This window comes from Herpailurus yagouaroundi, unplaced genomic scaffold (assembly GCF_014898765.1).
Source record: "Herpailurus yagouaroundi ecotype Mexico unplaced genomic scaffold, PumYag 192, whole genome shotgun sequence".
In the NCBI taxonomy this organism is placed as follows: domain Eukaryota; kingdom Metazoa; phylum Chordata; class Mammalia; order Carnivora; family Felidae; genus Herpailurus; species Herpailurus yagouaroundi.
In genome coordinates this window covers 8,316,031-8,331,209 of record NW_024412423.1, presented here as the reverse complement: position 1 = coordinate 8,331,209, position 15,179 = coordinate 8,316,031, and the positions used below count along the sequence as shown (strand labels likewise).

General features: G+C 38.2%; 1 protein-coding gene across 1 annotated transcript; it reads left to right on the top strand.

The window, feature by feature from the left end:
* The first annotated feature begins 3,144 nt into the window (after window positions 1-3,144).
* On the top strand, window positions 3,145-4,375 carry LOC121010584 (non-histone chromosomal protein HMG-14-like). The gene is given in 2 exon segments (XM_040444308.1): window positions 3,145-3,368; window positions 3,370-4,375. Coding segments are annotated over 2 exon segments (306 nt in total). The 5' UTR covers window positions 3,145-3,257; the 3' UTR covers window positions 3,565-4,375.
* Window positions 4,376-15,179: the final 10,804 nt, after the last annotated feature.

The window sequence follows — 15,179 nt, the reverse complement described above, 5'->3', positions numbered from 1 at the left end:
CTGGGCATAAGGCCATCAGTAGCGGTAATGGAGAGAGTAAAAGCCTCAGATAAAACTGGAATGACAAACTTCTGATATAGCACAGATTTGCAGTGACAGAAGCTGCTACAAATCAAAGAACCATCATCACCTTGTGCACACTACACAAAGAAGGCTGTTTAAAAGGGTATCCCCAGGTTGTCACAGTGCTGTTGAAAATCAAGTCTGGACTATTGCTATCTTGGTACAATGCCATTTTTGGTCTACAATTGTACACAGGGAAGAGAAAACTGACATTCTAACTGGGAACTCCATGTTCTTTGTTCACTTGTCACTTACACAGGCAGCCAGTCCAGCTGATGGAAAATAATTCAACAGATAGATTGGTAGATGGATAGACAGCTAAAAACAATGTAAATGAGTTGTAGGATATACATATTTTTTACACAGTTGGAAGAAACTCAGATATACACATTATACAATACGACTCTATGACATTTTTGGAAGGAGTAACAGAGCTCATCACTCAACCTCCACACTAATTTTTAAAGACCCACTATGTCTTTTTTCTCTTCAAGTCTTTTGCAGAAAATAAAATGTGATTTACGTTAAAGTTTAATTCCTAGTGAATCTAACTCTATGAGACTGTCCCAGTGATAATATTTTAAAAAGAAATGATACTGTTATAGGTAGAAATGAGAATTGTTGCTATTTTTTATTTAACAGGATCAGGATGTCAACATTCTCATGTAAATCTATATGTATATTTGGAATAGTGTTTTTGGAAGTATGTATTAAGTAAATATATAATGCTTAATCTATACTTTAAGTTGCCATGTTTTGTCATGAACTCTGTATATACTCTCATTTGAAGCAGTGACAATTTTACATCAGAAATACTAACTTTTTGTTTAAAAATTACTAAAGAGAGGTTATCACAAAGCAGAAAAGTAAAACCACTCCTAAGTCCAACATTCAAATATGTGCATACTTAACAGCTTAATGCAAAGTGTCCCTCATTTTTCTTTGCATATATATATTATATTTTCCAAAATAGTATCTGCTACAAATACTATTTATAACCGAATTTTTTATATACTAATATTAGATAAATGTCTTTATCTCAATAAAGGCATTTCAACACAATTATTTTAGCATATGCATCCCCCTCATATCAAGAAATTTTGCTTTGAAATTTTTCAAATATTTTATTTTTAAGTAATCTCGATACCCAACATGCAGCTCGAAGATACAAGCCCAAAATCAAGAGTCGCATGCTCTACTGACTGGGCCAGCCAAGTGCCCCTCAATTTTTTTAGAAAACTGAATTAGTCACCCTACTCCCTGACAAGTTCCATAAATGAGTAAACAAGTTTCATAAATTAGCATCTCACCTTCTCCGTGAAGGAAACATCCAAAAGAATAAGGAGAATTTTTAATGCAAACACTATTTACAATGAAGACAGAATAATCCCCAGTTTCTCAACTGCAGGTGAGGGTTATCAAAAGCAGATGAGGTTAAGGGAGAGGAATGGAAAGGACATTTGAATAAAACTTCAGAGTGAAATCTTCCTAATGGAGAACATACCTAAAAGTGCTTTCAAAATGCATTTGTAAAAGTGAGAAGTTCTGACTGATATTTTCCCATGTATACCTCTTGATATACATGGAGTGCAAGAAGTGGGTTAAAATGAGGTAGCAAATGAAATTCTCTTCAACTGTGTTTGGTTCCGTGAAGTACAGCAGACAGGCAGGCAAAAGAAAGACAAAAGAAAGAAAAGAGAAAAAGATTTTAAAAATCGAAAGTAAAAGCTACAGGTAGGGGCGCCTGGGTGGCGCAGTCGGTTAAGCGTCCGACTTCAGCCAGGTCACGATCTCGCGGTCCGTGAGTTCGAGCCCCGCGTCGGGCTCTGGGCTGATGGCTCAGAGCCTGGAGCCTGTTTCCAGTTCTGTGTCTCCCTCTCTCTCTACCCCTCCCCCGTTCATGCTCTGTCTCTCTCTGTCCCAAAAATAAATAAATGTTGAAAAAAAAAAATTAAAAAAAAAAAAAAAGCTACAGGTAAATGAAGCAGCCTGTTTTTTGGCAACAGGGAGGAAGAGAACTTTTGAATTGTGCACCGCAATAAAACTGGAATGCTACCTTGACCTCCATCTGGCCCTCTCAAGGATTTTCATTAAAAAAAAAAAAAAAAAAAACCTGATGTAGGAAAAACCCAATCCATCCCATGATAAAATACAAGAAGGAAACCCCAGAAGTATCAAAAACATAATACTGTAGACTTCTTTTTCTGGCCAAAATGGACCAGACTTATTTTCTCACTTTAATCAATCAAAAAAATTGGTTAAGATATATAAAACAATGATTTTCAAGGCACAGGACATCAAGCAACAAAGGGCAGGAATCTCTGAGAGATAGGAAACAAATGAGGTGAACCTGTGATTGACTGTCCAGTTGCTGTGCTGAGAGAGGTTCCAATCCATAGCACAGAGAGAAGAAACTCAGAACAAAACAAGTATATTCTCTAAGACAGAGTTGGGGTTCAAGGATATTAAAGCAGATGAGTTTCTAAAACAGCGTACTAGAGAGAAGACAGCTGCACAGTGAAGTAACTCCAGAGATCTGCATGTGATCTTCTTGTGCCTTCAGTTGAATATTAGTCAGTGTGTATGTATAAGGAAATTACCAAGGCTGAAGGAAGAGTCATCTGGAAGGGTTAGAGGTGACAATGCCTAGGGTTCCCAGAATCTGGGAACAATGCCCATTCACACCAGCCACAATGGAAAGCCTCTGGATTCACAGGGTATCCCATAGAGCACACAAAAGGACCTTACCTCAACAGAGGAGCATAATTATCCCTGGAACAAACACTGCTCTGCCATCCAACAAAGCTTCACCTAACAAAACTTAAAATCAAGACCTGGAAAAAAAATGGAACTCACAATGCCTAAAATCCATTCAAAAATTACTAAGCACGAAAAGGAGGAAGAAAACATGATCTGTACTGTAGAGAACAAAAATATCAATCATAATTGACCCAGAACTGAAACCTATATTAGATTTAGAAGACAAAGTATTAAAACACTTCCAATAGCTATATTCTACATTATAAAGGTAGAAAAATGTAGCATATAGATCCGGTTCTCCCACCGCCCCCACCGCGGGTCGCAGCAGCTCCGGCGGCGGGAGGAGCGGTAGCGGCCAGGCAGCCCAGCTTCGCGAAGGCTCTCGGCGCGCGGCGGCCCACAGGCACCCGGCACGCGCCCGCCCCGCCGCCACGATGCCCAAGAGGAAGGTCAGCTCCGCCGAGGGGGCGGCGAAGGAGGAGCCCAAGAGGAGGTCGGCGAGGTTGTCAGCTAAACCTGCTCCTGCAAAAGTGGAAGCGAAGCCAAAAAAAGGCGGCGGGAAAGGAGAAATCTTCAGACAAAAAAGTGCAAACAAAGGGGAAAAGGGGAGCAAAGGGAAAACAGGCTGAAGTGGCTAACCAAGAAACAAAAGAAGACTTACCTGCAGAAAACGGAGAAACTAAAAACGAGGAGAGTCCAGCCTCTGATGAAGCAGGAGAGAAAGAAGCCAAGTCTGATTAGTATCATATCCCATGTCTTACCAGTGGTCCCTGTCTCCCTTCTTGTACAATCCAGAGGAATATTTTTATCAACTATTTTGTAAATGCAAGTTTTTTAGTAGCTCTAGAAACATTTTTAAGAAGGAGGGAATCCCACCTCATCCCATTTTTTAAGTGTAAATGCTTTTTTTTAAGAGGTGAAATCATTTGCTGGTTGTTTATTTTTTGGTACAACCAGAAAAATAGTGGGATATTGAATATGGGAGGCTTTGTTCGTCTTGGGTGTCAGCTTAACATTCCATAGATGGGGTAGTTTTTATATCCTATAATACCAAGCATACTAAATGGCAATTTGGAGTCAGTCGTGCATTTAATATGTCTTGAACATTTTAAATTACTTCTATTCCCATGTTGTTTTTGGTAGAATTGTTTCCTAAAGAAAACCACTCCTTGATCTTGGCTCTCCCTGTCAGAATTTTGTGCATTCTGTAACATCTTGGTCGTGGTAGTCCAGTTTCCTAGTAACTTTGTTAATGTGCTGTGTGAGATTGAAAATTTGAGTATGTAGCGTATATGACATTAAATTGTGAATTAATGGGACTTAACAGTGTAACAGCATATCAACATTTGAAGATACCGGTACTTGATATACTGTTAAGGGAAATTTGCCTCCAAATTTTAAGCTGGAAGGTCACTGGAATAACTTTGAGAAAAGAACCACAGCTACATGGTTTTTTTAGGTTTTCGGTACGTACATTAAGAATTATGTACAAATTGAATTGTCTGTACTGATCCTCAGAACAACAAATAAAAACTCAATTATGAAAGAAAAAAAAAAAGAAAAATGTAGCATATAAAAAAGGCACCAAATTAATAGAAATTAAAACTACTATATCTGAGAAGAAAAATACAATGGATAGGAATGCCAGGCCTGGCAACCATACATCTGTTTACTATCTATACTTTTGTCTTTTCCAGAATGTTAAATAAATGGAATCATACATTAAGTAGCCTTTGAGTTCGGTTTTCACTCAGCAAAACATATTCAAGATTCACCAATATTGTTGCATGTATCAATAAATAGTTCATTCTTTTTTTTTGCTTATATTCAATTGTACAGATGTACCTATATTTTATATATATATTCATCAGTGGAATGATACGTGGGTTGTTTCTAATTTGTGCAACTATGAGTAAAGCTATTACAAACATCAATACAGAGATTTTTATGCAGCCTTTAAGTAGATTTTGTGTAGACAGAGATGTACATGTTGGGTAAATACCTAGAAATGAAACTGCTGGATCATATTTTATGTGTACATTTAACTGCATAAGAAATCATCAAACTGTCTTCCAAGTGGCAGGGCTTATTTTGCATTCACAACATTAATGAATGACAGTTCTAGTTACTTTGAAGACTGATTAGAATTCTTTTTGCTACCCTAATAGGTAGGTAGTGGTTTCTCCTTATGATTTGGTTTGTTGTTTTATTTTTTACTGTATTCAGTTAGCTTTTAATTTTTTTTGTAATGTGTATTATTATCACTGTGTTTTTTATTAGGTTTTTAATTTGATTCCAGTATAGTTAACATACAGGGTTATCTTAGTTTCGGGTGCCCAATATAGTGATTCAAAATTTCTATACATCACTCTGTGCTCATCATAAATGTAGTCTTTAATCCCCATCACCTATTTCACCCATCCCACCACCCACCTCCCCTCTGCCAACCATCAGTTTTTTCTCTATAGTTAAGAGTCCTTGTGGTTTTAATTTGAATTTTTCTAATGCAAAATGATTTTAAGTATGTTTAAATGATGTTGAATAATCACGTTGAAAATCTTTTCATATGCATTTTTGCATATGAAAGACCAAAAGACCATTTCTCTTTGGTCAAGTATCTATTCAAACCTTCATTTTAATTATTTTTTTATTTATTTTGAGAGAGAGAGCGAGCACAGGAGGGGCAGAGAGAGAGGGAGAGAGAGAGAACCCTAAGCAGCTCCGCAATGCCAGCACAGAGCCCAATGTGGGTTCAAACTCACAAACCATAACATCATGACCAGAGCTGAAATTAAGAGTCGGACACTTAACTGACTGAGCCACCCAGGCGTGCTGTCAGTGTGGGGCCTGCTTGGGATTCTCTCTCTCTCCCTTCCTCTCTGCCACTTCCCAACTCACGCTCTCGCTCTCTCTCTCTCTCTCTCTCTCTCTCTCTCAAAATTAACAAACTTAGAAAAAATTTAAATAAATGTAAATATTTGAATGACTTTTAGCTATGAATTGAAAATGTTTAGAGGGTTAAATATGTCTCTACCTCTGCTTTGGTACAGTCACCAAGGGGAGTCTAAAAGCCCCTACTTATCTGGATTTATTCAATGACGGTCAGAAACCAGCCGGCCTCATGAAAGGGAGGTTTACAGGAATGACCCTCCTGGATTTAAGCTAGAAACAAACTTGCTCTATGCTGCTATTACTATACCTGTACATTTTTCAAATAATCATTCATCTTCTCTCTGCTCACATGGTCCAAATCCTGCCTGGATATTGAATCACTTGTAATCTCTAACTTCTTTCCTTCTCTTAAGATCATTTCTTTTCATTCCTAGGCCTCAAAAAGAGGAATAATCAAGCTTGTTCAAACCTTACAGTCTGTGAATCTGATGTGGTAGGTAAAGTTCTACTCATTTAGAGAAATAAATCAGCCACTGTCTCCAATTATGGAACCAGAAAACTATCTGTGAACAGACTATGTGAGAGGAAAAAAAAAAAAAAAAAAAAACAGAAAAATTAGGAAACCAAGGCTAGTGAAGAAAAGATAAGGTCAATGCACTAAAAGCCTCATAAAGATGGGGGGCTTGTTGGAATAGAAATACTGTAACAAGGAAGTTAAAACATAAGAAGTGATAAGAGACTGAGATGTTTGAAATCAAGATTAGGGAGGCGGGAAAGCGGCTGGTGATGACTGGGAGCAGACGGCTGAAAAAGGTGGAGGAAACATTTAAAGTGTAGGAGGTTATGGAAACAGGAGGCCTGGTGCTGGCTAGATCATCTAGGCAGCTGTTAAAGTACTCAACAGCAATGACAGCAGCAGTCATGGGCTAAAGGGAATGTGGGAAAAGACAAGTGACCGGGTAACATGGGAAAGAGGGACTAGAGCAAATGGGCCTATGCGGTCCAAAGCCATGGGACTGCCCGAGTTGGGAGGGCCTGCACCACGGGAGCGGGTACCAGTGGAGAGTCCAAGGCAGAGATCAGTCTTGAGAGTTATCCTGGGGTAGAATCAATAGCAGTTTGAGACTAAGTGGATGCAAGGAATAAGAAATCGGAAGTCTCGGATGACATGAGAATTTCTATGTGGGAATGACTGTGATGTCAGCATTCAAGACTGATGACTCTGAACACAAACCAACATCTTCTAGTCTCTGCCTTTCTTCCGTCCCACCTCCCACCTCACGTCCTTGAGAGTGAGCACACGGGCATACATACCTGCATGCACACAGAGTTTAGGAAAGGAACCATGAGCCGGGATGATCAGGTATCCTGGACTTTTTTAAATAAGGTTTTCAAACATTTCCTATGAAAAATAGGTATATGGTCACTTGGTCTTAGATACTAAAATGTTGTTCAAGACAATGAAGCTCTCAAGAAGGGAAGAAGGGAGAGAGAAGGAGAGGAGGGAAGGAGAAGGAGGGAGAAGGACCTGCAGGAGAGGGTTTCTGGACTACATAATCACAAAGGATGCAAGGGAGAAAAAGAAACTCTGTGCATTTCAAAAGCACAGAAAATGAGGGTTAGATCAGTATTTGAAGCAGATGGTATAATGTTAACAGATGGCACAGAGAACATAGAACATCTTAAGTCTCATTTTTCATTTGTCTTTTCTATCAAAGAATCCTTAAAACCAAAAATGGAAGAACAAACAAGACAATGAAGTGGCTGGAGCCTGAAGGCTGAAATGTGTGATTCACTGAACTAATATATGGGAAGTGTTGGGTATGAGCCATTAGTGGCAAGAAGGAAATCTATTGCAAAGTAGTAGGGGAGGTAACTAGGACAAGTCCTAAGTATATGTCATGTACTGGGAAAGACACTTTGAATGCATGTTTGGAAATATTTGGTACTTCATGTTAATAAAAAATAAAAACCTCTAAGAATAGCATGAATGGTTCAATAAGAATGCCTCTATTATAACTGAAGACTAAGTCCAGATAATGAGAAAACCACATAATTTTTATATTCTTATCACCAGAAGAAAGAAGGATAAATAGGGTACAGTTTAGGCAGAGGGGTGAGTGAGAACAGATATGTGAGAGTATGAGATGTAGATTACAAGAAGTTGCTCTGACCTTGAGAACTTCCTGGGGATGGTCCCTACCTGTAGCTTCTGTGCAGGTGAGCTCGCAACTGATGCAAATACCTTTGGGTTTTTCAATCCATGACGCCTCGCTGTCCTACTGTTAGGGCCTGCTGTGCTGGATGTGGGTTTGCATTGCTACCACTGTGGCAACTTTGCCACAGTGTGTTTATCCCCCTCTTGGCTACTGCAATACATCAAACCCACCCAGAATGGCAACACAGATCTTCCAGGAACCCAACGGTGTGAAATTTAAAACTGTGAAAACATGAGCTCTTGCTGTCTCCATTAAAAGAACATGGAGCTCAGGTCACTAAATCACATCAATTATATCCCCCAAGATATTGCAAGAACTTAGAGACATTGTCATAGAAGTGTTTTAGATGATATCTGAAGACTGATCAAGGATACAATCAGCATCAGAGGTAGAACATTGGCAAAACCCACTCTACAACTACCATTGCTTAAACCACCAATGATCCCCCACCTGGCAAATCAAAATGCTTATTTTTCAGTCTTCTGCCAAGTAATTCTCCTGGCTTACTGGGTATCTTATACTCGTCATTCTCCTACTTTCCCACTTCCTTATCCTCAGTCTTTGCAGGTACTTTGCCCTCAGTCCACCCTATTAAATGTATGAGCCTCCTAAGTTTACATCTTTGATCCCCTTTCTACTTACAGATTCAGATGCTAATTGCTTCCAGAAATATCGTACAGACACACCCAGAAATAATGTATAACTGAGTTTCTAGGCATCCTTTGTCCCAGTCAAGTTGCCATATAATCACAGAGTGAACACCTAAAGAATCATCTAAGACAATACAAAGTGTTTGACTCAAGGAAGTGAGAATTGGGATGGGGTGTGGAGGAGGAAGGGATAGCTGTTTTTATTTTCTGTTTTTTTTCCTTGCTCATAAGCCTTGAAAAATTGATCTATTTAAACCATGTGTATGTTTTACTTCAACAAGAAAAATTTGTAAATAAAAATATATTGCTGATGTTTGCCTAAGCAATTCAGTAAAGTGACTGGAACAGAAGCCAGACAGAAAGATATAGAAAAGCTTTATGACAATAAATGTAGATTCACTTTTTTTAAAATTAATTTAATGTAAAGGGAAGAAGAAGTGACAATAGACTCACAAAGATCAACATTTCCTAGGAAAAGGAGACTTAAGAAAAAGAGAAGTTAGTATATAAGGGATGCAAAGTAAAATGTATATGCTATATAATACATTAGATAAATTAACTAAGCTGACAATAAGATACATTGCAGATACACACATAATAGATAAAATAGGATTTGAGAAGTAAGAAGACAGGGGAGCGGTGTATTGATAGGTCAGTAATTATTATAATAATATCAAAATATTTTCTGAGCAGACGTTATGCTAAAAACTTCCATGCATCACCTTGATTCCCCAAAATAGCCCTGGAAAATATGTTTCCTTATCTTCATTTTACAGTTGAGAAAACAGAGTCTAAGAAAACTTTCTCTGAAAAGAGTCAGGGAAAGTTGTTGTAAGTCAGTGTTTTTTAACCAAGGGTGATTTGCTTCCCAGGATACATGTGACAAAGTCTGGAGACAGTGTGTCACACCTGAGGGGCGGGAGTCCCATGTTACTGACAGCTTGTGGGTAGAGCCACTGGGTTTTTCAATACACAGAACAGCTCCCTTAACTAAGAATTATCTGAAAAATGACAATAAAGCTGAGAACAAGCAGTCCTAATCTAAATGATTCCTAGAAATACTGGAAGGAATAAGTGTTATAAGAAAAGAGATTCAGTAGCGGGATCCAGCCATGATAACTGTTATCCTGAGGGTTGTTCATAAATGTGCTGAATTAAAGCTGAAAACTGGCCACCAATATCCAGGTAAAAACCTGAGAGGAGAGGATGCCTTAATTGTAAATGGCGAGATAAAGACCTGGCAATAGATGGAAGAAATGTTGGAATACAGGGTAATTGAGAAAATGCAAGGACAGAGTAAGGAAAATGTAATTCTGCGGATACGGTCAGTTAAAAAAAAACTCATGAATATTGGTCATATGAGGTCACCGTACTTTAAAATAGGAAACAGAATGTCTTATCAGACATACCAGGATGGTGGAATAAAATTGAAGGAATTCATATTGAATTTTGTTTATTTCTTCAGAGAAGAAAGATTCCAGAATTCTGCAAAAATAAATGAAGAAAAGATTAGGTAATGCCAAAAGGAGAAAAATAAAGATTAGGAACATCTACCACAGATAAAGGAGAAGAGAAAATATTTAGAGCAAGTAAATTCTAACAAACCTTTGAGGGTTCAGCTGAGTATCAAAAGCTTAAGAATACCAGGGCATCTGCATGGCTCAGTCGTTTTGAATGCTCAACTCTTGATTTCAGCTCTCACGGTTTATGATCTCACGGTTTATGAGTTCAAGCCCCACATTGGGCTCTGCACTGACAGCATAAACCCACTTGGGACTCTCTGTCTCCTTCTCTTTCTGCCCCTCCATGGTTCATGTGCTCTCTCTCTCTCTCAAAAATAAACTTTAAAAAAAAAAAAAAAGCGAAGAATACCTAAAAGAAGGAGTTGTAGGATTTTTGCTATTGGCCATTTGGTCATAACCCCATACCATAAACAACTAAGAACTGGACAAAATATATAAGACAATTATGTGGTAGAAGTTTCTGGATCATGAAAGAGAATCCCAAGTACAGCAAAAAAGTTTATGAATCTGAAGAAACAAAGATCAGAGTGTGGGGAGAATAAGAGGGCTGGAAGTTGTGGAGCAAAGAAGGAAACTAAGAAAGAAGAAGGAAAAGGAAGAGGAGGAGAGGGGTGGGGGAGGGGAGATGAAGGGAAGAGGGATAAGAAGGAAAAGAGGCAGGAGAAGGAGTCATCCAGAAATTTGCATAACTTCCTTTGAATATGAGCTGAGGGCTAATTTGTGCATCAACAGAAGTGTAGGATTACATTTCATGAGGAAGGTAAAAAACAACCAAAGACTCGTAAGATAAATAATTCCAAGAGCTCATACACAAAAGAAAAACATTCAAATTCCAATCATATAGTGGGCAGAGCACTGGTGAGTCAGCTGGGGTACCAAGTAACATCCTCCCAGATGGGTCCAGCCATCACTCTCTCTCCCTCAGTACAAGTAAACAGATGGTGATTGATAGGTAGGTAGGTAGTATGTTGGTAGGTAGGTAAAAATAAAGACAGAACTTAAAAAAAAAAAAACCCGTAAGCCCTTGAAAAAAATGGTCAGTATCATAAATCATCAAGGAAACAAATTTTAAAATCAAATTAAGATACCACTCTACACCCATGAGATGGCTAAATTAAAAGGACTGACATACCAAATGTTAGCAAAAATGTGAAGCAATGGAACTTTCATACATTTCTGGTGGAAATATAACATCTCTCAACTATAATTTTAGAAAACTGGCATTTTCATAGAGTTGAATATATGCCAATACTACAATCCAGCTATTTCACTTCTAAGATTTACACTATAGGATGAAAACATACATCCATTCAGAGACTTGTACAGGAATTTTTGTAGCAACTTTTTGATAGCCAAAACCCTGAAACAATTCAAATGTCCATCGACTTGTGAGTGGATAAACAATTTTGGCATGGCCACAAAACAGAGTTCTATTCAATTATAAAAAGAAACAAACTGCTTATATACCCAATAGCAGGGATGAAACTTACAGATATCATTCGGAGCAAAAGAAAAAGTAAGTCACAAAAGAATACATACCATATAATGCCATTTTTATGAAACTCTGAATTGTCTATACGAAATTTTAATCTATAGTGACAGAAAGTAGATCACTGGTTAGTTGCAGCCAGGAAGAAGAAAGTGCCCAGGAAGAGGACAACAGATTTGGGGATGATGAAATTGTTCTACAACTCAATTGTGGGGATGGTTACATGAATGCACACATTTGCCAAAACTCATCAAACTATTCAACTAAAATGTATGATTTTTATTTTTGTAAATTATACTCCAAGAAAGCTGATAAAAGAGAGAAAGAGAGACAGTTCAACTGTGTGGAAATTGAGAGAAAAGTCCTGCCAATACAATCGTGATCCTACCAAAAGCTTCATGCATCCCCATTGTCAAGAACAGAAGCTATTTCTAAGATGTTCAGTCATTTAAAGAGTGGGGGCAGGGGGTACAGTGATAGAAACAAGCAGATACTATACGCCTACTGATAAAAAGATATCTATGAAGTGCTCCTGCCAATTAACTAATTTCAACTGATCAAGTCTCTTGATCTATTTAGCAATGGGCAGAAAATGCAATGGGCAGATGAGTCCATTTAAGACACCATGGGGGCACAGGACGACATCTAAACAAACTGTGGGAAACTCTCCAAAACAAACAACAGGGTTTTTAGAGCTAGAGGGGAAAATAGCCAGATTAATTGCTAGATGAAGAGAGAATTCAAAAATGTATCATGCAATCACAATTAGAAACTTCATGCGGATCCCAATTTGAACAAATAAATTATAAGAAAAAAAAAATCCCCAATAAGACAAGAAGTGAAGTGTAAATACTATTAAGGAATTATTAATTTCTCAGCTGAGAAAATAGTATTATGGTTAAATTAAAAATATTTATCTTAAAGAAACATATACTTAAACATTTATATATGAAATTATGTGATGGGTTGGGACCTGATTAAATATAATCTGGTGGGGAGGAGAGGGTAGGAATAAAAATAAACAGGATTGGTCATATATGGATGGGTACACTGAGTTATTATATCATTCTCTCTGGTTTTGCAAATGCATAAAATTTGGCCATAATATAATAAAAATAGTTAGAAAGGAAAGTGATGGCCACCAAGGCTCTGGGGGATTCAGTGTATGGCAGACCCAGCTAGCTGCCTGGCCAACGTATACATTAACTCCTTTTCTTTCATACATTAGTTAGAACACTAGGTTATGTGGCAGTAAAAGACCACGAATCTCAGTTTAACAAAAGTGCCTTTCTTGTTCATACCATATGTCCCACGTAGGTTGGCAAAGGGGACCAGGCCGATGAAAGCTCCACACTCTTGTCACCATACGATCTGAAAAACAGCCCCTGGATCACTCCAGCAGGTGAGGCAAGACTGAAGAACGTTAAATGATTTTTTTAAGTAAGCTGTAGGCCCAATGTGACGCTTGAATTCACAACCCCAAGATCAAGAGTCACGTGCTCTGTCAACTGAGCCAGCCAAGTGTCCCTAAAATGAACTGTTGGCATTCTCATTCAGAAAAAATGTCATGTTTGTTCACATTTCCTTGGCCAGAACTGATCATATTACCTCGCCCAACACAAAGGAGGCTGAGGAGTAAAGCCTTCCCAAAATCCAGAAGGGCAGAAGGATCATATACGGTAATAACTGATAATATTTAACACGTTCGCCAACAGGAGCACATTTTTTTTTTCCTGGCTAAAAACATGCCCAGCTTTAAATATTCAACCTTCCAGACTCCCAGGCAGCTAGAATTGGCCAAGAGACATGAATCTGACATAAGAAGTTTCACCAGGAAAGCTTGATAAAGGAGGCAGACTTAGCATGTTCCCTTTGGCTCCCATACTCTCCTATTCTCCCAAGCAGGAAAGCGGGCGCTGTGCTGGAGGACATTACAATCATAAGGATAGAGCCATATACTAAAGATGGTGGAACAGCAACTAGAAGGGGCTTTAACTCTTTGATGACTTGGTGAATAGCCAAAATATCCCTGAATCAATCACCTCCAGACTACTTTACAGACTATTTTTTTAATGTTCATTTATTTATTTATTGAGAGAGAGAGAGAACAAGTTTGCATGTATACAAGCACACGCCAACGGGGGGGGGGGGGGGGGGGGGAGAGAAAAACCCAAAAGGGTTCACACACCCCCACCCCCCCAAAAAATCAAGGTCATGACCTGACTGGAAACCAAGAGCTGGATGCTCAACCAACTGAGCCACCCAGGCACCCCACTTTACAGATTTGATGTAGACAGACAGATAGATGGATCAATCCACCCCTTATTAAACCATTATACCAAGGCTTTTTGAATGTGACTATATTCAGTCACATTCAATCTTTAATAATATGCAACAGTTCTTCTAGATTCAACAGAGGAGGTCAGAAACAAAAGATTCTTATTGTTTTCCCCTTTAGTTAAATAATGTAGGAACTCTAGTAGAACAACAGGTATTCACAATTTAATTAGTAACAACAAATTTTAGGACAGTGTTAACTATCTGGTCACTTAAGAGCAAGGTCTCCTTCAGCTGACGAATGGAAGAAAGAAGGGTAGGATGCACAAAATATTCTTGCTTCTGGGGAAATGGCAGGGCCACAGGAAGGAGGCAGTTCACAGAGTGTCACAAAGTGATTGCTCACACAGGGTCACAGTAACATCTCACGAACCACTGAAAGGTTGCAAATTTTCATCACTCTCTGGGTTGTTGAATGATGGCCTTGAATATAGGACCCTTCAAGTTTACAGCCTTTTGATTAATGGGTATCCCTTTCAATAACCTCTCTGGTTTATCACACTCCTCAAGACTGGGAGATGCTTATTAAGTTTAACAGACTGACTGTTGACCCTGCTAACAAGATTGTAATTTTCAAATGTATTACTTCCATACTCTGAACACAAGTAACTCAAATTCTCATCAATATTCAGTGCTCTTGAGAAGATGATAGTCCTTACAAGGTCATTTAATGGGGAAAGGAAGCCAAGAACACAAGCTTAGGCATTTTCTCTTATCCTAAAAAAAACTAGAAAAACGCAAATCAATTTCAACCAAAGACCAAGCTGTATTTCTACATATCAGCAACAAACAACTGGAAATTGAAATGAGAAAATAATTTCCTTCATATTAGCATCAAAAAGAATAAAATATTGAGTAATATATTAAATGATGGAAATATAGAACCTGTATACTAAAACCACATCTTTAAATGCAAGAAGTCAAAGATGATCTAAGTAAATAGAACTCCATGTTTACAGACTGGAGATTTACTATTGTTAACATGATCTACAGATTCATTGTTATCTCTATCAAATTCCTAGCAGGCTTCTTTGTAGAAATTTATAACCTGACCCTAAAACTTACATGAAAAGGCAAAGGACTTAAAATAGCCAAAATAATTTTTTTAAAGATTTTTTTTTAGTCTTCATTTATTTTTGAGAGAGAGAGAGAGAGACAGAGTACAAGCAGGGGAGAAGCAGAGAGAGGGAAACATAGAATCCAAAGTAGGCTCCAGGCTCTGAGCTGTCAGCACAGAGCCCTACGC